The sequence below is a fragment of the Lampetra planeri genome, chromosome 39, assembly GCF_965212315.1.
Source record: "Lampetra planeri chromosome 39, kcLamPlan1.2.h2, whole genome shotgun sequence".
NCBI lineage: Eukaryota > Metazoa > Chordata > Hyperoartia > Petromyzontiformes > Petromyzontidae > Lampetra > Lampetra planeri.
The window spans coordinates 3908410-3936409 of record NC_136145.1 but is presented as its reverse complement, the minus strand read 5'-3'; the positions used below and the strand labels follow the sequence as shown (position 1 = coordinate 3936409).

The window sequence follows — 28000 nt, the reverse complement described above, 5'->3', positions numbered from 1 at the left end:
TGTTTTATTTGTATTATTTTATTATTTCCCTTCTACGTGACTTTACCGAAAGAACCAAGAAGATAAATCCCTGGAGTCACGAAAGCTTCAAATCCAAATTTAATGGGTAATCAATCGCGCCAATAGCGGCGCTTGGGGACGTTCGACAGATTCTGGAGCACAGAAATGCAGTTTACTATCGGGCCAGAGTCTGCCGCCAATTAGCGGTGCCTCGAAATTGTGCCTCAATAGACAATCACGGCGTGGACATGCACATCATTAAATATGGCCACAGAATAGTTCTCTGGCCTCAAAATATTCCACGATTCAAGCTCCTTTAATACGCTAACTGTAAAAGTGGCCAAGAGTAAGCTGTGCTTCGAGTATTCGATTATTTCCCTTTTCATAAACCAAGGTTATCTCTTAGCTGTCACCCAAATGAGCACCCTGTGCATACAACGCTCGGAGGCCCATTCGTTCCTGCAGGGTGTGGATGGTAGCAGCAGCAGCGTGGGGTGGCCGCAGTTGGGACGCAGCAGAAAAAGAGCAAGAATTCAAGATCAGGGGTTGTTGAGCGGCGGGGGGGGGGAGTGAGAGAGGACGAGGTGACAGCAGGGAAAAACGGGGGTGGCGGCAGCTGAATTCCGTCATGTGATCCACCGTTGCTCGCCGAGCCGTAGGCGCTTGGCCGAGGTAGGAGAGAGGGAACCCTGAGAGGCCCCGTGCGATGCGTGGCCCAGGGAACGGACGCTTGAGTTGGCGACGTCGTCCCGGTCGCTCGTGCCGTCGTCGTACGAGCTAGCGGAGCTGCTCAGGCTGTCGGCGGGAGAGTGGTCTGACTGCGTGCCTCCCTGTACTCTGTGCAGCTGGTGTTGTTGTGGCGGCTGCTGCTGCTGGTGCTGCTGCTGCTGGTGTTGCTGCTGCTGCTGATGCTGCTGCTGCTGATGCGGGTGAGGCAGGTAGGAGCTTCCGATGCCCGAAGCCCGGTCCCTGGAATAGAGAGAAGTCGCATGAGGAGAAGCGGTTATTGGCTATTCATTCTTGATTTGAAGCTTTCGTGACTGCAGGAATCCATACTCTTTTTGTTCTTTCGGTAAAGTCACATAGGTAGAAAAAGAATCCACTGCTGAAAAATAATCCAGCAGTGGATTAATATTATTTCTTATTATTTTTTCCACCTGAGGACGACCGCAATGTGTTGCGATCGAAACGTCGTGATACATTATTTTATTTTTCTACCTCCGTGACTTTACCGAAAGAACAAAAAGAGTATGGCTCTTCATCACTAATAATGATTATCATTGCCCTTTGTTTGGCAAATACTACCGTTGTGCACTGGTTATCACACCGGAGCTGTTGGTTCGCTCTCCCAGCATGGCAGCTGAAACGACGGTACGCGTTTCTTAAATCCACACCGCCTCTGTCCACGGAGATGTCCATCCAGACTAGCAGGTACTCCACAGTCAACCAATCAGCCGGTCACATGTGGTGGGGGTCATGTGTGGGTACCCCAAACTCTTTCAAGATGTTTGGCCAGCGTGGAAGAGTAGGCCAAAATTCCACTGTAGAAGAGGCTCTCGAGAGCTTCCACGAGTGGAGTTCCGACTGCCAGGATTGGCGTGGGTAAACAATTGCAAGCCTATATTTTGATTTAAAGCTTTCTTGACTGCAGGGATTCATATTCTCGGTTCTTTCGGTAAAGTCACGTAGAATGGAAATAATAAAATAATATTAATATAAAACAATAAAAATTCTCACGACGTTTCGACTGCAACACAAGCAATCATCATCAGGTGTGAAATCCACAGCAAATTAAAAAAAAAAAATTTCAAGAAAATGTTCTTGCTGTGGATTGCTTGTGTTGCAGTCGAAACGTCGTGAGAATTTGTATTGTTTTATATTAATATTATTTTATTATTTCCATTCTACGTGACTTTACCGAAAGAACCAAGAATATAATTGCAAGCCTGCACCTTTATATTTAGTTTAGTTCATCAGAAAAGCCTCGCCGAGTCTTTAGACTCACCGCTAGCAAGATAAAGGGGGCCAGGCGTGCTGCTGGCAAGCCCCTCTCCTCACTTGCAGTTCCGGCCTTCATAAGCCTTCGCAAACAGCACTTGCCCCAACAGTCAGTAAAAGGCTATACGGGGGATCTTTGTCTCTGTTTTTTTTTGTCGTGTGGCCCCCTCTCCCATGCCTGCGTAGTCAAGGAACTCACGCGAGTGCTCCGAGCGTGGGCCCAAGAGGTGCTCCCTGTCGTTGCCAGGGCGACATGGGGCCAAAGCTGGACAGGGTGGCCAGCTCAGCACCAGTCAATCCCAAATCTGTCCAGATGAACACAAACACACGCGGACGCACGTTTACTTATATTATTACGATCCTCATTTAATATTAATTTGGCCAGTTGTGGCACAACCCCGCCGACGATAACCAGGAGAATGAAACCAGTCCAGAGTTTGGTTGCTTAAACAAATTCTGCCGGACAACATACATCCAGAAGACCCATAGGCTGATGAACTTAAATATATATTTTTTATGAGAAGGTATAGACATAAATGTATTTATATATTATGCACTTGTCCACAATAGTGCTATATACATGGTTAAAAAAGTGGGTGTTTTTCATTCATGCATGAACGTCGTGTGTAATTACTTCACATGACTCACGAATGTTAAACAACAACAACAACAACAAAATATAGATTTTTCAATTCTATCCCAACACTGGATGGTGACTATCGAGTTAGAATGGGGAAGAGCATCATTACAGTCCTATGTATAATTACAAAACAAATAAGCAGGCAATTCACCTCCTTGGCATATCTGTCATAAAAATATATAAAAGTATTTTTCTCACATCCCACCAGCCACACGGCCTTCTTGGAGTGCATACTATCAGCAGGTTTGGTTCAACGCAAGAAAAATTCTTGATCAATTTTTACATTCAGTACATCATCAGGCTCACTTAAAATAAATTCTGGGGAACTTATTTAGATATGCATTTTGTTACTTATATTCTCCACAACGACAGTAATGACGATTTTGTGTTCATTATAATTAACGATTGATTCATTCATCAACATTCGACCGAAACCCACGAATAACACATAAACTGTTCATAATCAAATTAAGATGGACATCATCATCTTTCGTATGACCGTGTTAAAACAGTGCCAATTTTAACATGAAGTTTGCATGTGGCTTCTGGTGATGCTAAAATTGACATGCAATTGACTCGTGACATTTGAACACAAATGTAACCCCGAACATAACTGGCGACTCGTACAGTGGGGCCACCTTGATGAAGTGAGCGCAATGGCCGGTAATTCGTTTTTTTGTTTTGCAGACGTAGAAAAATCAACCCCCGTGGTACTTTTCTCTCACAAGGGGCAGACCACATGCAGGGGGTGGTGTGTGGCTGCCATGGCAGCTCATCCGTCCGTCCGTCCGCAGTGAATGCATCACTGGGTTGTGCGCGTGTGCGTGTGTGTGTCTCATGGTCAGACGTCAGTGCTGAGCTTGGGACCAATTCCTCTGGGCACAAAACGGCTGCATGGCAACAGCTGATGCTGACTAAAATGATGATTGTGATGGTGGTGACTATGATGAAGCTGCAGCTTATGATTAAGAATGCTGCTGCTTATGTTGCTGCTGCTGCTGATGGTTAGCTTCAGCTGCTGATACTGGTAGGACCGACTGGTTCCACCAGCCCACAGGGGATTATTGTGTCCGTCCGTCGTGCAGGGAGGGGCTGGGTGGGGAGGGGCTGTAGGGGAGGGTGGGGAGGGGCTGGTCACCCCGTGGTGCCCTTATAAAACTCAACGTTTAACCTACTCATGCCGGCTTGTGCCCGCCCTCACAGTCGTCCATATTTACGGAATACACCACGCCGCCGTTGACCCTGGCCATTGACCGAGCAACCCAACGTTCCTACCAGCTCCCTCCGCAGGAATGTGTTAATGGTGAAACTGAAAATGCTGCTGCAAGTGCGGCGGATGCTGATGACGATAACAATAGTACGATGATGACAATGACGATACCTATTGACGGTGCTGCTACTGCTGCCACTGATTGTGATGATAATGATGCCCATCCTAATTATTGACGATAACGATGATAACGATGACAGTGACGCTGCTCATCATGATGATAATGGCTATAACCATAACGATAATTCTCGTAATGTTGCTCGTGCACGTGTGTGTCCCACACCGTAAGAAGATGGCATCACACAGTGGAACCCAGGCGATGAACTGGCCTGGGCAACGCCAAGTCTCCGAGTCTGCACACACACAAAGACAAAGATCCCCCGTATAGCCATAACCGACGGCTGATACAAGTGCTGTTAGCGAGCACTTATGAAGCCAGGCACGGCACACGAGCAGGTGAGTGACCAGCACCATGCCCTGCCACCTGTCTCCCGATGAGGTATGTTTACACATCACACCCGCTACTCAATTGAGGCTGAGTCAAATTAGGGGAGACCTAGAACTGCTTCAGATCACCCATGGCACTTCGTCTTTGCTGGAATCAAACTCGGATACTTATTTTAAAAAAACCCAGGTCACGGGATTTGTAGCACAAGTCATACACCACTCTGCTTCTGCTCCACACACACACACACTGCGTGCTTGCCAACCCTACTGAGTGAACCGGTAGTCCGCTGATTTTTTTAAAACCCTTTTACCGCATAAACCGTTTTACAGCATACCGATTAAGTGAAGCAAAACGTTGCGTCAAGACCTTTATTTTCTCTCACAAACTCGTTGAGACGCAATCCCGATTAGCTCCAAAAATCGGTATTCGGTAAACATTTATAAAAAACGACCAGTACATGACATATACAGAGACAAAGATTCCCCGATAGACATACGGACGACTTGGGCAAGTGCTTGAAGTGAACACCTATGCAGCACATATCGACACACCCACATAAACATGCACGGCAGATCTATACCAAACCATGACAATCGTGTTTGTTAAACTGGATGAGGTTATGAACCTCATCGCACACGAGGCCCCAGCTGCACCCCCCCCCATCCCCCCAAGGACCTCACAGCCAATGTACGCGTTGTTCACGTGGGAACAGAACCCGGGAGAGGAGAGGTGCCGGCTCAGCTTCCTGACCGTGGGCACTGAATCAGCCACCTATTACCCAGAGTGCAATTAAGAAAGGCACAGTGAAATCCCCGCTTCCGTAGGGCACAAAGACCCCCCCCCCAGCCTTAACAGACTGTTGGGACAAGTGCTGTTAGCGAGTAGCACCTTTGAAGGCCGGCACGCCAAATGAGGGGGGGGGGGGGGGTTGCCAGCATGAAGCCAGGCCGGCCGCCTTTGTCTCCCCATTGCAAGTCGCTTGTTAGACATCAGCTTAGTGCACATGTTTTCATCTAGAATGTATCATCGTATGTGTTAAAGGGGCACCACGGTGGCGAGATGTTAACTCCCTCGCCTGGTGTGCAGGAGGTCGTGGGTTCGGTCCCGACCCTAACGCCTGCTGTATATTTGGAGATTGCGGTGTCTCTCTCCCCGTGGTCACGTGGATTTTTCTCAAGGTCCTCCGGTTTTTCCCTCCACATTTAAAAGCATGCGTGTGGAGTATTTGTCTGCTATGAATTTACATATGGCAAGAGAGTATTCCGCTTGTTATAAATGTCTATACGATAAGCCACATCGTTGAGCTATCATTTGTGGCCACGTTGCTTCTGAAAAAGAGTTACACAGCTCAGTGGAGATTATCTGGTAAAAAAAAAATTGTTTAGTTTTAGTTTTCAGCCTTTGTTTACACTACACACCCCTTCTAATGCATTCGTTTTAGTTTCACAGAAGTCCAACCCATGCAGAAACAGATCCACGCAAAAGGTCCAAGCACGGATTAAGTTGTATGTGGCACACGAAGCGATGTTGAGCTGAGGACCAAACCAAACAGCGGGAACCATTCCACTCACCAGATCCAAATCTTGCTCCTCGAGCTGTAAGTATGAACACCGACCACACGCATCCGGTGAGTGTGGCGCGTACACCCACACACACTTGCACACTTTTTCGTACGGGTGAAATTGCTCTAGGGCAGTGGTTCCTCACCTTTACTGCAACCTTGCACCCCGTTGGTTCTCAATCGTAAAACAACGTTCAACGCTAATAAATACATAGAGGGTTTGACGGAACAAAGTAGTCGCAGTTACGTGCCCGTGCTTCGTTTGTGTTTTCGATTACACTGGTCAACACACTTTTTCTGGCATAAGGTATTCCAACGGTATTAAGGTAATTTTGGGGTGCTGATTCCAAATCTGGCATCAGTTTTTGTCTATCACATCAGCTTTTTGAGATAGATATCAAATATTGCATTTTCAATAAAAACTGCAGAAGAAAAATATTAAATTAATGTGGATATCTACATAAAATGATATTATAAACACACTATCCTAAAAATACAGCACCATATGTTAACACTAAAGCAGTCACTGACTCGCAACAACTTGCAATCATAAGTGACAGAGTTATTTTCGGGTAAAATCAATGAAAATTGGGTATGCCGATAGCATAAAAATGAGATGTGATAGAGCAAATCTGAGATCAGATTTGGAATCAGCGCCCTGACATTAGTCTAAAACAGCTGCAAAAGTCCAGGCCGGAAAAAAATGTTTTTTTTTGTTGTTGACCAGTGTTATATACCTTCTAAAAGAAATCTGGCCACGTCACGCACCCCCAGAAAGGGCATCTCGCCACACCCCCAGGGGGTGCAGCGTGCACCCCAGGTTAAGAACCACTGCTGTCGAGCAACACCTGTGATTTTACACTCAGGTGGTTGAGGCAGACGATTGCGTCAGGAGTCGCGGAGTGGTGCAGCATCGCTGCGACGACGCCTCCGACAACATTATTGAATCGGGCATTGAGTCGTTACGTGTCACGTGGCTTTCCCTTCTGGGTGGTGACCACAGTCGCACACCGGGGAGTTTTAGAAATGTTCCATTTGTGCGTCAAGCGTCCGCAACTGCTCCTGCCACGGTTTGATGCGGACGAATCCCACGGCGACAGTGAAAGCTCATCCGCCACTGTGCTTACAATGAGAAGTCGGAAAAATGACTCGGTGCATGCCACGCACAATCGGCCCCACGCGTGTACGCACGTTGAACGTCTTTCGGCACCTTACGTAGCCAACGGTGCCAGCTAGCTTCCGAATGTGAGTTCGGGCGGTACCGCACGTCGCTATGGGATGATATCCAACGTTTCGCTCCACTGCTGGGAGCTTTGTAATGGCCACGACAGGCGCCGTGTGCGTTGTCGTTATCGTTGCGCACTGATCGGAACTGCCATCGGACGAAATCCATCACGCGTAGCTTACGTCGTCTTAGAACGCATTCACCGCTCGCTAACAGCAACGCAACTTTGCGAAAAGTTTTAATTTCGTATTGGATCATGTGCTTTTATTTAATCAGGGTTATTGTGCTGCTCCACTCCTTCCCCCCCATTAGGGACGGACGACTTACAGACAGAAGCTAACACGTCAACTTTTCAACCCTTCGTCAAGAAGCACGACAACAGGGAGTTGGAATCTCTTCCTGCACGCACGAGCAGGAAAGGGGATTAGTCTATGCATCGTGTTGCTAGCCACCACCACCAAAGACAAAGATACCCCGTATAGCCTGAACAGACTTTTGGGACAAGTGCTGTTAGCGAGCACCTCTGAAGTCAGGCACGGCACACGAGGGCGTGGATGGCCAACACCACGCCTGGGCGCCTTTGTCTCCCCAGTGGCGATGTTTACTACACACCGCACCAGGTACTCATTTGAGGTTGAGTCGACCGAGGAGAGGCCCAGGACCGATTCAGATAATCCTCACTGGGTGTTGGCCGTGAGCAGGAATCGAACTCGGGTTCGTAGCGCAGGTCGCTAACCACTACACCCACCGCTCCCCACACCACCACAAGCACCTCCACGGCCATCACAGCCACTGCGGTCCTCACCAGCGCCGTTGGGATGAGGCCGCCCTTGTTCCCGGCCTGAGCGAGCGATCGCCCCGCCGAGTTGGACAGCCCCACTCCGAGTCCCGGCGACGAGCTGTCCGCCCCGAGCGCGCCCGGCGAGGACGGGGAGCGCCCGGGGGGAGCGCGGCCCAGCACCCCCGCACCGGAGCCCCCCCCCACCAGCAGGCCCTGCACCCCCGTGCTGCTGCCCCCCAGACTGCCCCCTCCCGGTGAGCCCAGGTGGCTGGGTGACACTTGGGCTGGGCTGCAGTAGCCGTTGACTGCGGGGAGGGGAGGGGAGGAAAGACGGGACAGGGATTCATTTCGGCCTGTCTGGGCCAGAGACCAGGAAAATATTTCCTAGCTGGCACACCACATCCAGTATACCCTCTGGCTTTGGTTCTGGCAACGAGCAACGTGATTGCTTCCGTCTACCAGTGCCATGGAAAATATTCAGTGAGACACCACCATCGAGCCCGGCAGCATGTAGTACGTCATCATGCAATTATGACCATATTGTCCTGAATGCAGCCGAAATTGTCAGATATTGGAAACTGAGCAGGTTCCAGTCTGATTATTACTGGGGTGGGAATACCAGGATGGGAGTACGAAGATGGGAGTACCAGGAGCTTTTGGCTTTGGGTGTGAGGTGGTCAGGAGATTACAGCACAATCGATCTGTGTGGAACGTGGAGTATTACCACCTCGTAAGTGTCGATTTTCTCCGGATAATTTACTCGCCGGGAGCAAAATGCCTCATTAAATGGAATTGGCCAAACATCTGAAAAATAGTGTTGAGACTCAGCGAGGCTTTTGGGTGTAAATAAAAGGCATTATTAGTATTACGTGCGTGCCACGTACAAGCCACCCTTAATGATGACCTCGGCACGTCTTGGCAGCTAAGCTGGGTTGACTCTGACCAGCACCTGGATGGGAGAACAGCTAGGGAATATAAGATCGATTTGTGTGGTTAGTGTCAATTCACTCAGCAGAGGAACTCCATTATTGTCTTTTCTCTCTGAGCTCAAATTTATGAGTGTTCTCGCTGGCCACGGCAGTTTCCTCACAGAGGTAAAACAGAAAATATTCAAAAGAGGAAGCAACCAAATGTCCCATTGTAAGACTCTTTAGATGGAGTCCTGAGGCTCAGTGAGGCATTCCTTGGTAATCAACATCGGTGTTCAATGGTAACAACAAAATAAGCAGGCAGTAAGTCTCCTTCATATCCATCTCACCACGTAAGAATGTTAAGATTTTTTTTACACAACCCATGAGCCGCCCGGTCTTCTGGGAGTGGATGATTTCAGGAACAGAGAGACGGACTTATGAAGGAGACATTATCTGCGGATTTATATAATATATACATTCTCCACAATCACGCTCGTGTTTTCTTTCAGGTGCGTAGTGATTTTTTTTTTATTATCGACCAGTAAGTGTTCACGAGGGGCAAAATGAGAAGCTAACATTTGGGAGTTGAAATTCGGAAAACATGAAATTAACAAATTGAAAATAAATAAATAAATGAATGGAGTTGGGCAGGACACCGAATAGCAGAGGGCAGAGATTAGCGACGGAACGGGTTGCCGATGGAGGGAAGGAGAAAGAGAGAAAGGCAGAACATGAGATGGTGAGACGAGGTGAGAAGATTTAGAAAAGCGCACTGGATGAAGGTGGTCGAACATTGTGAAGAGTGGAAGACATTGGGGCAGGAGGCCTTTGCCCAACTGTGGGACGTCCAGCAGATGTTGGCACCAAAGTTGTGGAACAGGCTTCCAGATGACCTTGAAATATTATGCCACTCGCAATTAATTAATTTGAGAATAAATAAGAGAGAGATGAATTTCAGATGGTGTATAAATAACTCAAATGAAGTGAACAAAAAAAACACATTTTAGCTTTTTAATGTTACTTATCTTGTCTTTACCACTCCTGTATATAGATTTTTATGAACTTTGTATTTGGTCTGCAATCCCTGAAGGACTCAAGTACCGCCCATGGTCCGATACATCAGGATGCACTGCGTGGGAGGTGCGGTTGAAATAATAAAGGATGCAGCCTACTCCGATGATGATGATGATGACGATGTTTATGCTTCCGGCTAAGAAAGAGTTTAAGGAAGTGTTCAGTGAGGGTCGTTCGTGCCTTACCCTGGGCCTGGGGAGCTGGCGAGCCCCCCGTGAGACGTAGAAGCGCCCCCTGCATTTGGGGATGGAGGGGAGGGGGCGGAGGGGGTAGCATCCCGCAGGGGCTCGAGTCCACCACTGAGGGCCCCCCCACGGAGAAGGACGGCAGCGAGACCCCCGAGGGGTCGCCCATCGACAGAGACATCGGCAGGTGGAAGCCAGAGGCCGGCTGGGAGAGGGGGAGAGAGGCACGGGGGGGGAGGGGGAGAGAGAAGGGGAGAGAGGCACGGTGAGAGGGGCACGGGGTGAGAGGCACGGGGGGACAGGCACGGGGGGGGGGGGAAGGCACGGGTTTGAGAGGCACGGGGGGAGAAGCACGGGGGAGAGGCACGGGGGGGAGAGGCACGGTGAGAGGGGCACGGGGGGACAGGCACGGGGGGGGAGGCACGGGGGTAGAGGCACGGGAGAGAGGCACGGGGGAGAGGCACGGGGAGAGGGGCACGGGGGGAGAGGGGGAGAGAGGCACGAGGAACGAGAAGAGGAGAGAGAGGGTCAGACTAAACAGTGTGATTGACGTGACGAAAAATGTCACATGTCCGTCTGTCAGCCTGACTGTCAAGTCACTGTTACTCGTCCAAGTAATGTTCACCACACAGAGTCGACCTGAGGATCATTCCGACCGAAAGAAACCGGGGACCTGTGGTTTTGATGAAGAGTTGTGCTAAATCTGTGACCTTTGACCTATTTTAAAAAAAGGAACCTAAATTCAAGCAAAGCATTTTTTTTAAATACTGCAGTCTAGAAAAGACTCACGAATACACATGGAGAGATGAGAAGACGAAAGAAATGACAAATATAGACGCACCAAAACACAAAGCGTGATAGTGAGAGGGCAGATCAGATACACTGGCAGGCATCGGCAGAGATAGAGGCAATGATCGAAGCTTTAACATGCAGCAGCGCAAAAAGCTAAAGTTTCGATACACTCAGAGACAGAAAAAAACATTAAATATGGACACAGAGACTGAGAGATCGAGAGAAAGAGACACAACGACAAGTCTGTCAATCAATTCATTCATATTGGGTCAGATTGCCACGTGAGTAAAACGCCGATGTGTGCTGTGCACCCTCCTCCACCCGGCACAGCAAAACAAGTAACTTTGTCACGTGAACAATCGTGACAATCTTTAGTATTTCTTCAGCGCACACGGAAATGCTGCACAGCGATCAAAAATCAATTAACGGAATCACAAAACGTAACTAAGCATTGTCTTTCAAACTGATTGGACCAATCAGTTTCAAAGATAAAGCTTCATATATTACCAGGGCATGTTTTTTTGTTTGCATGCTCACCACAAGTATGCGTGTGGTTAATGCAGACAGGACTCCTTGAATACAGGATTCTGTTTGGTGTTGTAACATCTTGACACCAGTTTTATTGCCAGAAAGGGTAAAACCTATTGTTCTATTGTTACACGTATGTATGTGGAACTTCTTTTGCACTGTACGTAGCCAACCGTGCTATTTGAAGGTACGGGGGAAGGACAACAAACTAAACACAAAGAGTAGTTGTAAGGAAATGAGTTTTCAATTTGGATTTAAAAGTGCTAAGCTCCAGTAGCTTCCTACTATCGTAAGGAAGAGCGTTCCAGACGGACACAGAAGCGCATCTGAAAGTGCGTGATGCGGTGACCGTCTTTGTTCGATGGCTATCCATAAAGTCGCCGCTGCTGCAGCGAGGGTGAGCGGAGTTCACGTGGTGGTTTATGCTCCTTCACGAGATCAGATAAACCATCACGCAAACTCCGGTCATCCTCGAAACGGCTTTTGGCTGGCCATCGAACAAAGACGGTCACTGCATCGCACGCTTTCAGATGCGCTTCTGCGGCCGTCTGGAATGCTCTTCCTTCCTATATCAGGACGCCACTGGAGCTATGCACTTTAAATTTAGATTGAAAACTCATCCCTTTAGAACTGAATTTTGTGTTTAGTCTGTTGTCCTTCCCCCCGCACAGCACGGTTGGCTATCGTACGGTGCAAAAGAAGTTCAACATACATACACACGCGCAGAAAGGTTACTCCACATATGGTCGCCATCGTCGTCGTCGTCCTCCTACTCAACGACGCCGAAACCTCGGACTGTCCGAGCGACCCGCGGATCGCGCTCACCACGAGCTTCTGGCTGCGCATCATGCTGTCAAACTCCTCGTTGATGCGCCGGTATTTATCCTGGGTCCCCGGCGCGAGCAGGAATCCGCCGTCGAGGCCGTCGCCATCCTGTCCCTCGCCGCCGCTCTCACCTCCCTTGTGTTCCTTCTTGCTCAGCACCTGAGGCAGCCGGGAAGGGAGAGGGGCAAGAGCGTTTGGTGACAACGGTGGACACGCGGACTCTGGCTGGGAGCGGGCGATGAGCGTGAAAGGCTGTGGGCTGTTGCGTCAGGGGCAGCTATTTGGACAAGTTCAGTTCATTTATTAGGTATGGCTCTGTGAGCCATTCGGCTCTTGAATCGGGTGTAACCGCAACAAACAAAAACATGAACAAGGAACGTCTTAAAGTGACTACGCGCAAACAGAAAAATCCAGGAAAAAACAGCAAAGTCTTCCTGAAAAAGCATCGTATATCAATGCTGTATGCAAAAATCTCAGTGGGATGCAAGTCAAACAATAACAACCATAATACAATTTAGATAAAAGTTATCAGTCTAACTCTGTACAACAACAAACAAATATGGCTAATCCAAGACGTTTTCGAAATCACCAAAATAAAGCTATAAAAACAACGTAACGGTGATCATAGGAACTGTGATTCAAATTTAACAATAAACAATATACATAACATGTACGACCAAACTTTGCAGCCATAGCTGGCAGTTTGAGTCACTCCATAACAGCAGGAGTATCAGTAGGAGTATCAGCATTTTTCAATGCACCTTTAAAGTTCAGACACGTGCGTAGGATGGATAACAACAACAACAACAACATGTAAAAGTGTGTTGTTGGGAAAAATAGAAGGAACCGGAAAGAGAAGAAGACCGAACAAAGGATGGCTTGACGACGATATAAGACGTCGGTGCCAGAAAGATGCGCGCCACTGCTTGAGCGTATTGACGCAAGACGGACAGCGAAGTGGAAACAACTGGCGAAGGGTGCAGTGACCACCTACGGGGCTATCTACCCATGGACCGCGATGACGACGATGACGATGATGATGATGTGTGTCAGGGGCAGCTATTCCCATAATTCACCATGTTGGACTGCGTTTCTTACAGTTAGCCCCCCCCCCCCACCAGAATTATTCTTAAAAACCTCAAATCTGTCACCTGTATTTGACTCTCTCCGTTCATGTTTCTGATCTGTGTTGGTCAGTATCGGCCTCCACCCAAGCGTCCACATAGATTTGTAGTGGGGGACTTAGGTCTGTTGTTTGCCCCCCAATGCACTAAATGGGGGAGGGGGGGTAATAGCCCCCAGGATGCACTCCACCCCCGCCCCCTCCACCACCCCCACTTTCACTCACACTCCCGCTCACAAAGCCAAAAACTCACTCACTCAACCAAACAAACATCCTCTGTCGAGCCATAAGAAAATGTTGGGGCAAGTTCTGTTAGCGAGCACCTATGAAGGACGGCACGGCACACGAGAGGTTGGATGGCCAACACCCCTCCCGACCGCCTTTGTCTTCCTTGTGGCGTTAATTACACACCGCACCAGGTACTAATTTAAGGCTATGTCGACATAGGAGAGGCCCAGGACCGGTTCAGATAATCGCCACCGGTGTTGGACGTGAGAGGGAATCGAACTCGGGTCGCTGGGGTCGTAGCGCACCGCGCGAACTGATGCGCCACCGCTCCCCACTCACGCAACCACTCACTCGTTCACACACACGCACACCACACTCACTTCTTATCACCGTCTCACTCAGACTCTCAGCCCACTCACTCACCGACTCAACCACTCACCCTCTCACTCACGCTCTCACTCAATCTCTCAAAGCTCTCACTCCCTGCCTCCCCAGTCAGCACATCGCTGGGATAGACACCTGTTGCTCCACCCACACCTGTTGCGGCTCTGACAGCCAGCCGCATGACATCACTCATAGCCCTTGCCTTAGATGGGATCGTGTGGGCACGCGCGCGAGGGGCAGGACACACCAACACACACACGGGCACCCACATGGGGACACACACTCACACGCACGCACGCGCAGAGAAAGACACATCTCTCCCTCTGAGTCTGCTTTATCAATCATCATTGATTGACCCAGGTCACCTGTACTGTGTCTACAAATACGGTGCGAAAGAAGTTCAACAAACATACGTTAAAATAAAAAAAACATGTTCGAGTCCATTGGCTTTCCACGCGGACATTATCCCGCGGCGTTTTTTTAAAGCAAGCAAACGCTGGAACAGTTTTTATTAGATATTTTTTATTCTCTGGGTCTCTTCGGCAGAGTCGGGTTTATTAAACGTATTCGGCTGGGGTTGTCAAATGTCATTAGCCAAAGCACCCAGTCTCAACGATTGGGCTCTGTCCAATGCAACAAAACAAACCAACGTTGCATAAAAACTCATTGTGCGTTATGGGTAAAAGTGTGCACTGGCTTAGCAGAACTGTCATGCACTTCACGTCTCGAGATATTTGTTTCGCAATTCCCACAACAGAGTTATTCTGACTTTTATGAACGCAGCTTTTTGTTTCTCCTGCAGTCCACTGCTGCATGGTAGTTGTAGCGTCGCCCTGTATTTAACGGTGACAAACACATTGATTTAGCAATGTTTTTTTCATTATAATTACGATTTGATGGAATTCTTCGTGTGTCGCTCATTGTGCATTACAACCTATTGACTTAGTCACAAATGCTTTATCTAATCAGAATTTAAAGGACGCGTATTAATTTCATCCTGGTGCCGAGCGAGGTGCAATTTTGTTAGGAAGGACGTTTAAATTCGCATCCAACGATTTTCCCAGTAACTTTCAATGGCATAGACGACCGCTCTACAGCCTTATGTCGATCCACTTTCTGGATGAAGGCCTCTCCATGCTCTGTCGGTCATGGGGGCAGCTTGACCACGCTTCACCACGATGGTCAGTGCCCGTTGATGAAGGGGGAAGCCCAGGTCTGGTTCGGATCTCACTCGCCACACGCCCAGCATGAAAACAACTCCTTCTCCACCGCTCCCAACAAGCGCCACTTGAATTGACAACAAAAACTTGAGGACGGGGAAATATACATTTTATTCGGCACTTATGCTAGCCTTCCCCCGGCAATGAGGGCTTACTCGTCACGGGAAAGGGCGGTCCACTCACCTGCACCCAACAGCTTAAGAGTGCGGCCGAGAAGCTGAAAGGACAACTGGGTCACCCAGTCTCGTTCTAATTACAACGGCAACGGTCAGTCCAATCAACGTCGCGACTTTTGTTGAGGGGCCAGTCCAAGGTGCCTTCCAAACGTCGTCAGATGACGAGAATTGCCCGCAAACTACTCAGTTGGGATTACGCATCGCGTCCGTCGCCCCCCTACTGGCAGACGAATGGTCAAGGCCATTCTCTTTCAAATGTGACTCCGATTAGTGTGGTTGGCTACGTGCGGTGCGAACGAAATTCAATATACACACATACAAAGACAAAGATCCCCCGTATAGCCTGTAACAGACTGTTAGGGCAAGTGCTGTTAGTGAGCACGTAAGAAGGCTGGCACGGCACACGAGGGGGTGGGTGGCCAACACTGCTCCCTGCCGCCTTTGTCTCCCCAGCGGTGATGTTCATACGCCGCACCAGCTCCTCAATTGAGGCTGGGTCGACCTGCGGGAGGCCCAAGACCGGTTCAGATAATAGTCACGGGTGAAGGTCGTCAGTGGAAATCAAAATCTGGTCGCCGGGTTCGTAGCACAGCGCGATAACCGCCACGCCACCACTCCCAACTAACACATACACATACATACACACATACACATACCCTGTCAACCCATACGGTTTACCCCGTATTCGTGTGCAGGGAAATTGAGTTTTCAGGTCCATACGGCGTACAGCCGTTTCAATAGGGGTAAAAAAAAATGTTTGTCAATTTGTTTGTGTTTCTCCCTTGTGATGGGACTTTGCAGGATGAACGTTGAGATGTATAAGGGGCACGGGGTGACCAATAAGGTCTGAATCGGTCTGTAATAAGGTAGGGCACTGATGGAGCGGTTGACAGGTATGCGTACATACGTACACACAGACACATAGAACACACGCCGTCCGCTTCACAGTGGACGATAAAGATCCCGTTTGCAAAATTTGACAAAATTTATCGTGCCAAAAAAATGCTTCGCGAGCAACAGTTGCCCCCTGCTGCGAAAACTTGACACGACCCTCCTGCAAAAAAAGAGTGTATTGAGGCTATCCCGGGCAATCAGGAGTAACAATGATAATAAAATAGCAGACTCTGAAATGGCAACTCCGTGCGCGAAAATTTTGAGGAGTTAGGTGGCAGTGGTTGGGTTGACCCCATGAACTCACTACGTGCAGGTGGATAAAAACCTGGATTTGAACCCAGGATTTCAAAGGTGCCGGGCAGAGTGCACTGATGAACCCAGCACAAGAGCATCCAACGGTTCCAACTACGTGCCAACGTTGCCCTAACGTACTTTCAGAGAAACGAACAAATCTGTCCGTATGTCCAGTTGGCTGTTCGGATCGAGAGTCGTAAGTTCAACCGCAGCGCAATAGATGGCGGTGGTGGTGGTATCTACATCTACAGAATGTGAAGAGCCAGTGGCATCTATATCTACAGGAGATTACACAACTTTTAAAGCCGTTCCCCGAATATAGGGTGCATGCCCTACAACATGTTTGAAATCGACAGGAGTAAAGTTGGACTTACGAACAGACTTCTGGAACCTAACCCTTTCGTAAGTAGAGGAGTCTCTGTGTGTGTGTTCCCGTTTCTGCGAAGTAAAGCATTCGTTGAATGAACACAAGAAATGTTCGTTTCTTGTCTGTATGCATATGCTCATGTATGGATTTTATAAGCCGATTGGTCATGTGGCTGTGCATGTTACCACTACTTTCTTGTTGAAAAATCGCCAGGAATTGATATACATTCACAATTTGTACTTACATACTGTACTTTATAATATAGGTTTTTTTTGGTTGAGATCGCGTAAATATAAATGTGTCATTAAACCTGCCACCACCCGACACAGCTAATTAGTAAGGTTTGTCACGTAAACAGAACATGCCAATTCGTTACTAGTGTAGTGACATAGAATGGGTCACTACGGCGCCTAGCGCCAGTTACTGATAGAGACGGGAACTGGGAGTGTAGTAGCCCTCTCTGCCAGTAGGGCAAGCAATGTCATGGAACGGGCTCTAGGGGGCGTAATGCTGGTGGCCGGCAGAGAGGGGGCATCTGAGGACGTAGCAGCCCGATTGGCTGGCAAGGGCACGTGATAGGCCAGGGTAAGGATGTGGGCCAAAGGTGACAGAAGGGACACGTGGGGTATGGCCCAGAACCTTCTGGTAAGTTCCAGAAGGCGGTGTGGCCAAGGGCGGAGCCAGGCCACGCTGGGGGGCATACAAGGGAGGTCCCGAGGCTGGATCAGGGCTGTCTGCTGGAATGGAGTACCCCGTGCTACATCTTCCAATGGGTCTTCAGGCTTCGTACTCGGCATAGTGGGTCAGGCAGTGTGCTGACTGTCCTGACCTGGTTTATATAGTTATCCCATTGTGGTTCATAGAATAAACATGTTGCCTCCTGAGTTAGTGTGTGTCTCTCAGTCAATCCACTATATCTGGTGTCAGAAGTGCTTAAAATAATTAGAAGAAACTTCTAGTGGTGTGCGATGCTCACGAGAAAAGAAGAAAGCGGGGAAGTGATTCCCCAGACAGCCCCAGAGACTGCGACCCCAGATAATTTTCCTGAGGCGGCTCTCCCGGCGGAACAGCAGGAGGAAACCGACGTCTCCGCGCTACCGTCGTCGGGACGAGCACGCCGGATGCGCAGCGCCCGCCTCGCGGACCTGTTGTCCGCAGCAGTGTTGGTGACAGAGTTAGACATGAAGGACCCGGAGGAAGACGCCAGAGTGCAAGAGCCACGTCCAGACAGCCCCGCCACTGTTTACTGCTGAGCGGGCAAAACGGGGTAGCTCCAGCCTGCGCGGGCGGTCGCCATCTTGCCGGCTGGGCACAGAATGACTCCCGCCAAATTGGATCTCCCACAAAACTCGCGCAGGGAAGTGCCATACCTTAAGAAGCGGCTGTGATTTGTGAGAAAATGTACTGCCACAGGGGGTGATTGGGCGGCATTTCAGCGGCGTTTTACCGCCACCTGCGAACTGGCCGGATGGACCGATGTGGAGGTGCTACAGGCGCTCCCGGCCACCTTGGATGACAACGCCTTGGTGGCATTTTTTTACGCCATCCCACCGAAAGACAGAGTGACGCTGCCACACGCCTTCACCCAGATAGCGGCTATCTTCAAAACGCCATCCAATGTGCGGCAAAAGTATAGCTACGCGAAGATGCTCCCTCGCCCCTCGCCTTCCGCAGTGCGTTGATTTTGCTGGCGCAAGCCGCCAACCCCAAAACGGAGAAAGCAGGGTTGGACTCTTTGGTGCTGGAGCGCATGTTGACACTGGCCCAAGAATTGAATGTTTTCATGCCCGCCACGGAAGAGGACGACTTATCTTTGCTCAAGGTTGCGCAATGCATTCAAGCACGCTTTAACTTGTGGCGGCGAGTTGGGCTGGCTGCTTCCAGAGGACTTTTGGGGAATACGGAGGTGCCTGAAGGCACAGAGTCCTCCCAGGTCTGTGCATCGGTCAACGTTGATTCTCGCGGGAAAGGCGATGCAGATCGGCGAGAGGAGCGAGAACAACGGGGTGGGACTCTTCTTCGTCCAAGGAGTGCTCCCGGCGTCTGTTTCAATTGCGGCCTGCCAGGTCACATCTCTAGGGGATGCCACGCCGACCAGGGGAAATTCTCCACGACAGCGTCATCTTCCACCCTACCGACCTCCGCTCCTCAGAGTCCACAGGATCCTGGCACATAACACCCGCGAAACCACCGGTTGAACCGACCGGAAGCTAGCCGAGGAGAGCAGAGCGGCCAGCATCCATTCCTTCTCCTCCTGCTTTTCCTTCTTCCCTGGAGGGGCTGCGCCCAATGGGCCATCTTCAAGTCTTCCCCGGGATCCCCGGGGGAACCGTTCCTGCCCCACCTAGGGGTCCGGCGATGAGGACCCGTTTGAAATCCGTCTATTTTAAATAAACCACCTTCAACGTCCTATTTATCCCAATGTCGTCTGTCGGGGGTCGCATATACGAGTCAGATTGTGTTACCGGTTGAACTGGGTCCTTCCTGTGCTCGTGGGTTGTTGACACACTGATGGGTGTTGGGTGGTGTACATTATCTGGGCGTTGGGTTGGTTATTGTATGTTCGCCGAAATTTTTGTAATTGTTTTTCAAATCTTATTCTGTAAGTGTACGTATGGTTCTCGTCGATGGTTGTTATTGTTTTTATCGTTATTATTGCCATTTGTTGTTGGAGGTAGATCATCCTGTTATTTGAGGTATGGAGGTCAGCCGGAACGGTTGAGTTTTATAAGGGGGGGGGGGGGGTGATGTAGTGATGTAGAATGCGTTACTACGGCGCCTAGCGTCAGTTACTGATAGATAGGGGAACTGGGAGTATAGTAGCCCTTTCTCCCAGTAGGGCATGTAATGTCATGGAACGGGTCCCTAGGGGACGTAGTGCTGGTGGCTGGCAGAGACGGGGCATCTGAGAATGTAGCAGCCCGGTTGGCTGGCAAGGGCATGTGATAGGCCAGGGTAAGGATGTGGGCCAAAGGTGACAGAAGGGACACGTGGGGTATGGCCCAGAACCTTCTGGTAGGTTCTAGAAGGGGGCGTGGCCGAGGGCGGAGCCAGGCCACGCTGGGGGCATAGAAGGGAGGTCCCGAGGCTGGGTCAGGGCTGTCTGCTGGAATGGAGTCCTCCGTGCTGCGTCTTCTCTTGGGTCTTCGGTCTTCGTGCTCGCCATAGAGGGTCAGGCAGTGTGACGACTGCCCTGACCCAGTTTATGTCGTTATGCCGTTGTCGTCCATAGAATAAATGTGTTCCCTCCTGAGTTAGTGTGTGTCTCTCAGTGAACCCACTACACTAGTACAGCACAATATCCACAATATTTACAATCTCGGTGGCAGCTTTAATGACACATTTACATGTAGGCGATCTAACCCAAAAAAACCTATATTATGGATGATATTGGTCGCGAAAGCTGACGTGTACATACTGTACTTTGATTTATATTTATTTTTAGTGACTTGCTTACCTTTTTCCCCTAAACTTTGCATTCCTATCGTGGGTTTTGTATTGTTTGTTGTTGTAACGTTCTGACCCGCCCGAACTAGACATCTGTGATAAAAAAGAGAGCTTCACAGCTCATCGGATTTCTCCTGCAGTCTAAATAAAGATTCCGATTGTGAATGTGTCTGCACGCACGTGCGTATGAGTGTTATGTGTGCGCGTGGGCGAGCGAGCGAGCGTGCATGTGTGTGTGTGCCAAGCACGTTCCTAATAAGGGGCTCGTTTTCCCGACAGCTGTGGGAACAACCTGGCAGGGACATTCCAACTACACACAACTCACACACGTACGCACGCATGCACGCATGCACACACACATATATACGTATGTAGACATATGTATAAACGCACAGACTGGCACAAACGTATACAATATCCATTACACTACACACAACTCACACAAAGATAAAAAAAAAAACAGATACCCCATATAGACTGTTGGGGAAAGTGCTGTTACCGAGCACCTATGAAGGCCGGTACGTTACACATCGCACCAGGTACTCATTTGAGGCTGAGCCAACCTAGAGGAGGCCCATGACCAGTTCAGCTAATACGTCACCGGTGTTGGCGGTGAGCGGGAATCGAACTGGGGACGCCGGGTTCATAGCGCAGTGCGCTAACCGCTACACTACCGCTCCCCACACACGCACGCATGCGCACACACACACACACATATATGTATATACGCACAAACTGCCACAAACCTATACAATATCCACACACATTGTTGTCCTTCCCCTCCCCCGCACCTCCGATCAGCACGGTTGGCTACGTACGGTGCGAAAGAAGTTCAACGTACATATATTCATACACGCATATATGAAGGGCCCCCCACCCAGGACAATCTTGGGGCGGCAAATTGGCCCATTTGCCCCCCCCCCCCCCCCCCCCATTTTGTGTGGCGCTGTATATATATGCCCTCTGACACACATACATGTACACGCGTGCACACACATAAGATAACAAAAAGACAAAGATCCTCCGAATAGCCTTAACCAGACCGTTGGGGCAAGTGCTCTTAGCAAGTAGCACCTATGAAGGCCGGCACGGAACACGAGCGGGCGGATGGCCAGCACCACGCCCGGCCGAAATTGTTTCCCAAGTTGCGATGTTTACACACCGCACTAGGTACTCATTTGAGGCTGAGTCGACCTAGGTGATGACCATGACCGGTTCAGATAATCATCACTGGGTGTTAGCCCGTGAGCAGGAATCGAACTACACACGCATGCACATGCATGCACAAAGACAAATATCCCCCATCCTTATAGCCTGTACAGGCTGTTGGGGCAAGTGCTGTTAGGGAACACCTATGAAGGCCCAACAGAGTGCACACGGGGATGGGTGGCCACCACCACCTTTGACTCCGTAGGTGCCGACGATTTTTCTTGCCACAGCGCCAGGTGCTCAATCGAAGACTGAGTCAACCTATGAGAAGGGCCAAGAACCGATTCAAATATTCGTCGCCATTATTGGTGGTGAACGGACATCGAACTCGGCGGGCCAGGTTCGTAGTACAGTGTGCGCTAACCACTACACTGCTGCTGCCCCCCCCACACACACACACTCGGGTTGATAAATGATAATCGATAAACCGGTTATCGATCTAAGCGAAAACATTAAAACGGCACGGCACACGCGATTCTGATCGGTTAAAATATTTCCCCACCCAGCACACCACATCCAGTATGCCTGTGGCTGTGGGAGGCTACTAGCCACGTGTAACCCCCTCCAGTCTCGATCACCATTACTCCGCTGTTATTTTTATTTTACCACGTAAGGCCCGCTAAATCATGCAGCTCTTTGTCAGAAGCGACCTGGCCACAAGCGGTAGCTCAACAAAGTGGCTTATAACGTGGGCATTTAGCGCAGCCATATACTCGAAGCGCATGTTTCTAAATGTGGAGGGAAAAACCAGTGGACCCGAAGAAAAATCCACGCGACCACGGGGATAGAGAAATATGCAAACTCCAAATATACATCAGGCGTCAGGGTCGGGATCGAACCCACGATCCCCTGTATACCAGGCAAGGTAGTTAACATCTCCTAGCCACCATGGAGCCCTCGTGCGGCTCGCTGTATCAGCGGACCAACACCACAAACACAACCCGCACACATAATAGAGTTTTTTTTGGGTTAGCTACATAAATATAAATGTGTCGTTAAACTCGTTACCACCGGACACAGCCAATTAGTAACGAATTGGTGAAACATGCCAATTAGTTACCAGTTCAGCACGCCGGTGTGTTGGGGAGTAAAATCGACAACATTTACAATTCGACGGCCGGGCAGGGTCGGCCGGGTGGGACCGGGCGGGCAGGCCGCCACGTACCTCCACGATGTCGGAGTTGGTGCGGCTCTCGTGCGGCTCGCTGTACTCGGTGTACTTGAGCAGCACCTTGTCCATGTCGGTGCTCGCGTACTGGAAGAGCTTGCTCGAGCTGTTGAAGATGATGAGCGCGATCTCGCAGTCGCACAGCACGCTCAGCTCGTACGCCTTCTTCATCAGCCCGAACTTGCGCTTCGTGAACGTCACCTGCGGCGCAGCAGCAACAGCAGCAGCGGAGAGAGAATGGGCGGCTGCGGCCGCTGCCAAAGGCGGTGCTGGCCACCACTATCCCCTTGTGCAACGTGTTGGCCTTCATAGGTGCTCGCTAACAGCATTTGCCCCAACAACCTGTATTGGCTCTGTGGAGGATATTTGTCTTTGTATGTGTGTAGTGACATAGAATCGGTCACGTAGCAGCATAGCGCTGGCTGCTGGCAGGGAAGGGGATCTGTAGCCACAGCAGCCTTGACTGTCAGCAGGCCACGTGAGAGGGATGTAGGGGGAAGGTCACGGAAGGGTCACATCGAGAACCCGCGAATAGGTTCCAGAAGGGCGGCGTGGCCGGGGGCGGAGCCAGGCCACGCTGACAGTATAAGAGGGACCCCGGGAGGGGAGCTCGGGGCTGTCGTGTGGAGTGGGATCCCCGTTGTGCTGCTGCTGGAGTCTTCACCATCTCGGCATCGTCAGTCAGGCAGTCTACCAGCTGCCCTGACTGGGAACCGTAGTTACTAAAGCGTGAACTGTTAAGGCTGGTAATAAACAGTGCCCGCCTACTCTTAGTGTCTCTGAGAGTCAGTCACTACACGTGTATGAGTGTGCGATTCGATTCACTCCTTTATTTATTTTGTGCCGATCCGTGGTACAGCAGTGGAGAGATAATGGAATGCTGCTGCAGCTGCGGGTGCGCGTTAATTCGTTCAATTAACTCCGTGCCCGTAATTAGCAGCTTAGTCGGATCGATGACGACAAATTTGTGGGGGGGGCACAGCCCCTCCCCTCCCCAATGCACGGGCAGCATTGCAGCTTGAGTCATCACCGCCACCATCATCAGCCGTGCACGAAGTGACGTGAAATTGAAGTTGTTGATCTGCATCTACATTAGGAGCCATGCAAAAGAAGAAGCTGTGCACGGCTCCTCTCGCAGACGACACCGGAGCCGCGGAGAGACACATCGCCTGCCCGTTCTGGGCCCTCGTCGAGATGGATTGTCATTTGTTGCTGCTGATTATTATTATTTGTTATGATTATTACTCTTCTGCTTGTTTACCCCGGAAAGTTTCACTGCATCTCCGGCCTCTCTCTCTTTTTTTCCAGAAGGGTCCTGCCAAGTGTTTTGTACTTGGGGGCGATGTTGCTGCTGTGCGTCGTCCCATTAGAGACATTTGCAGGATAAATTTTATTTTTTGCGTTGGGGATGTTTGGCCAATGCCAGTTAGATTTTTGTGGGTTTTTAAAAAAAATGTTTTAGCTGTGGGAGGAAACCGGAGGATCCCGGAGGAAACTCATGCAGAACAACCTCCACACAGACATGAAATCGAGTCAGGCAAATTCGTGCTGTAAGGCACAAGTGTTGCAACAACAACGCCCACCCACAGGCTTCTATGACTTGCCAGTCAAAAGATGAGTTCTGCTGATACACTGTAATTGAAGCTGATGATGAAGTTGCAGCTGATGCTGCTGCTGCTGCTGTTGATCATGATGCTAACATTTACGATGATGTGAAAACGAGCGATTATGTTGATAAATCTTCAACGGCTGTTGTTGATGAGTTCTTATGCACCTCATGATATTGATAATGATGCTGCAGCTGATGATATCGAGGGAGCTGCAAATTCTGGCAATGATCGTGGTGTTGGTGCCAACGATAACGGAAAAGTTACAGATGACGATAACGATGAAGACGCAACTGATGATGATGATGATGACTGCAATGGTAAGAGCCTGTTGTGAAGTTCTACACATATACAATGATGACACCGTCTCAGATGCTGCTAATAGCGATGCTATTGATGATCATAGTGACTACAGTTATCATCGCTTACAACTAAGTGATAGATGGCAATGCAATTGACAAGAGCGGCAATTATTGTTGATTTCTCTCATCGTGAATTTCGTAGCTTTGCTTTATCTTGGCTTCATTGCTCTACCAACTTAATTTATGTTTGGATTTTGTCATCTGGGTGACCCTGGTCGCTCTTGTAAACGAGACTCAGCCTGGTCTCCCGAGGTCTCAGCTGGTTAAACAAAACAACATTCGTGGCTAACAAGAAGACGGCACAACCAATGACATCTGATAAACCGGTATCACCGTCACAAGTTATCGATGATAAGAATACATTGTTTTGAACCATCAATTATTATCATTATTATAATCATCAGATCGGTTCAAGTGTCGGCACTTGGTGGGATTGCATCTTAGCGGGGATATCGAGGGGTGGTGACAGCGGTCTGGGCGAAGCTTTCATCCAGCAGTGGATGTTCAAGTTCAACAACTTATTTATGCATTTATTTGACCACGTGAGACGTCAAGAGACCACAATGGGTCTCGTGCGCAACGGCGACCTGGACTGGCCGACGTCCAACGACTTCGCATCGAAACGGACGGGAGAGAGTCGCGGGCAGCAACGGGGCCGTAAACATGGCAAGAGGCCGCCACTGTACATCTCGCGGGAGCGAGGCTGCCTGAGCGATGCCGGGAATGGAGTTAAGAGAAGAGGGGGTGGTGGTGGGTGGGTGGATGCTGTGGGAGGGTGAAATAGTGCTGGGCACGGGAGACCGAGGCAGTGGCGGCGTTGGCACGGGCCATGGTGCACGAAATTTCAGGGAGGGAGAAGGGCCCCCCCCCACCCAAGTCCAATCCATCGTTGCGGGCTGTGCGGAGAGGGAGAGATGATACAGAAAGCGGGCCGAGATCTCAGTGAATCAAACTGACACTCGCTCGGGCCGCCGAGTTCATAGCGCCGTGCTCCATCCATTGCAGCGTTACTCGGCCACGCTCTTCACGCCGGCACTCGCTACCACTACGGTGTTTGATTTGGCCAAACATCCCCCCAATGGAGGACACCCTCCTGTAAACAACAAAAAAATGTGTGCTTTGGCTTCAGTGAGACTTTCCTGGATACTTAACGGCATTGTTATTTATTATGTAATTTAGAGTGGACATTTTTTTTGTCACTTAAATTTGTTATTTAAGCTCCGAGATTGAACATTTTTAGTCCGTCCGGCATGCGACGAACGCGCTTTGTAGGGCATATATAGGCGCAGTGCCCCGAGTGTGGATAAGGTGGGCGACTGAAGTGACTTCAGATGCAGTGACGTGCGGTAAAGTCAATGGCTGGGTGATGCACTGCTCGCTACGGGAGTGCACTAGGGGGCCATCCATTTAGTAGGTACGCAAAAATCTGTCAAAACTTGACCCCTCTGTACGCACCCGTACTTTTTACACCCCCCCCCCGAATCCGATAGAACGGCCGATATTTAATCCACGCAGAAACGATCAAGGATTAATACTATGAACGTGTCTAAGCGAACAGATAGTCCACCGCCGGCTGCATTAAATAATTAAGTCGCGTACCTTTAACAAGTTTGTCTAAGTGTCCACGAGGTTCAAACGCCAGGCCGAGCTTTACACACAGCTTTGTACAAACAGTTATACTTGACCGTGTTATCCAATCCTGACTGGTTATTCAAAAACACGTCTATTATGATCTTAAAACACAAGTAAAAATCGGTGAAGGAGTCTCTATATAAAGTGCGTCGATTGAACATCTGCTGTGACAGTAGCCCGATGTGCAGAGCAGTGTTAGTACTGAAGTCAGCAGCTAAAACCTTGAGCCAGCGGCAGTCTGCAGTGAGGCCAGATGGCAGGACGTGGAATCATCATCCATGGGGCAGGCCGCCAGACGATGTCAAACTCACTGCCGAGCTGCGTGATAGCTGCAGTCAGGGGCACGGTGACACACGAGTGACAACCTCTCCCACAGTCCCACTTCTCCCGGCAGGACTTGTTGTCTGACAGCTGAAGAAACTGAACTGTGGCTCATTTGAAGGTCAATGTAGACAAATTATTATCGAGGCTTCACCTCCCCCCCGTTTCCTATGCGTACAATGTCAGTAGACCCCCCCCCCCACCCCCATACGCAACCGTACGCATTTGGGTTACCCCCCCCCTCCTCCCTCCATGCGTACGTACTAAATGGATGGACCCTAGCTGTAGTATCACGCTGCAGGGCTGTTCTCTCACACAGGGTGATCCACTGCTCGCTGCGAAAGTTCCAAGTGGGAATTCTTCATTCATTACTCGACGCCGAAAGTACAACTGGGATATACTTGGGTAAAACAAAACGTTTCTTTCATAATAATTTATAAAGGATTATTTTAAATCGTTTGTGCCATTTCTCCACAAAGACACGATCAGTGTGTCTGTGTTACCCTCTTGGTACACGCATATCACCGTATTGTCCGGATTATAAGACGCGTCGAAAAAGACGCACTGCAAACTTGTACCAAGGTGGCAATAAAGTTTTTTGCAAATCTGGTCTCACACAAAGACAAAAATCCCCCGTATAGTCTTCAACAGACTGTTGGGGCAAGTGCTGTTAGCGAGTGGCAGGCGGTGGGCAGCATCACGGGCACACCACGAAACTACCAGCGCTACAAACACGCACACCCCCCCCCCCCCCAACGTTAAATTACAGAGCGGGTGTCGGTGGTTGAAGTGCATCGTATCGTTCAGAGAACACGGTAACTACTTCCCCACGAAGCGCGCGTGCGTGTGCGTGCGTGTGAATTGGCTACGGAGAACTTGCCGGTGAACGCGCGCGCGTAACAATCGCCGTGCGTAACGTGGGGCGCGGCAGTTTGTATCGGTCCTGGGCATCCCCAAAGTCGACTCAGCCTCAAACGAGTACCTGGATCGGTGTGTCAACATCGCCATTGGGGAGACAAAGGCGGCCGGGGGCGTGGTGCTGGCCACCCACCCACTCGTGTGCCGCGTCGGCCTTCGTAGGTGCTCGCCAACAGCACTTGCCCCAACAGTCTGTTGAGGCTATCCGGGGGGGGGATCTTTGTCTTTGTAACAATTGCCGTATGTAAACGTGCGCGCACGTGCGTGCGTGTGTGTGTGGAACGTACCTGTCTGTTCCTCTCGTCCACTATCCGCATGATTTGGATCTTCTTACGCCCCATCGTCTCGCTCACTCAGATGTTCCACCAGGGCGGCCTCAAACTCTTCCTCCCTCCTGCACCCTCCCTGGCAC

The 28000-nt window shown here is 49.9% G+C and overlaps 1 protein-coding gene across 1 annotated transcript; it reads right to left on the bottom strand.

Annotated features, from left to right (window-relative positions):
* Nucleotides 1-3: 3 nt before the first annotated feature.
* LOC144731516 (myocyte-specific enhancer factor 2A-like) lies at nucleotides 4-27994 on the bottom strand. The gene is made up of 9 exons (XM_078612627.1): nucleotides 27876-27994; nucleotides 22746-22949; nucleotides 12239-12397; nucleotides 10094-10298; nucleotides 7948-8228; nucleotides 5928-5951; nucleotides 4192-4261; nucleotides 2198-2303; nucleotides 4-969 (listed from the first exon to the last, which is right to left on the bottom strand). Exons 1-9 carry the CDS (start codon nucleotides 27927-27929, stop codon nucleotides 627-629), a joined length of 1446 nt encoding a protein of 481 aa, XP_078468753.1. The 5' UTR covers nucleotides 27930-27994; the 3' UTR covers nucleotides 4-626.
* Between the last annotated feature and the right edge of the window lie 6 nt (nucleotides 27995-28000).

Coding starts and splice junctions, on each gene's coding strand:
- LOC144731516 (XM_078612627.1), bottom strand. CDS start 27,929: ATGGGGCGTAAGAAGATCCAAATCATGCGGATAGTGGACGAGAGGAAC. Junction 22,950..27,875: donor TGGACGAGAGGAACAGACAG/GTACGTTCCACA, acceptor GCTGCGCCGCAG/GTGACGTTCACGAAGCGCAA. Junction 5,952..7,947: donor GCCTCATCCCAACGGCGCTG/GTGAGGACCGCA, acceptor TCATACTTACAG/CTCGAGGAGCAAGATTTGGA.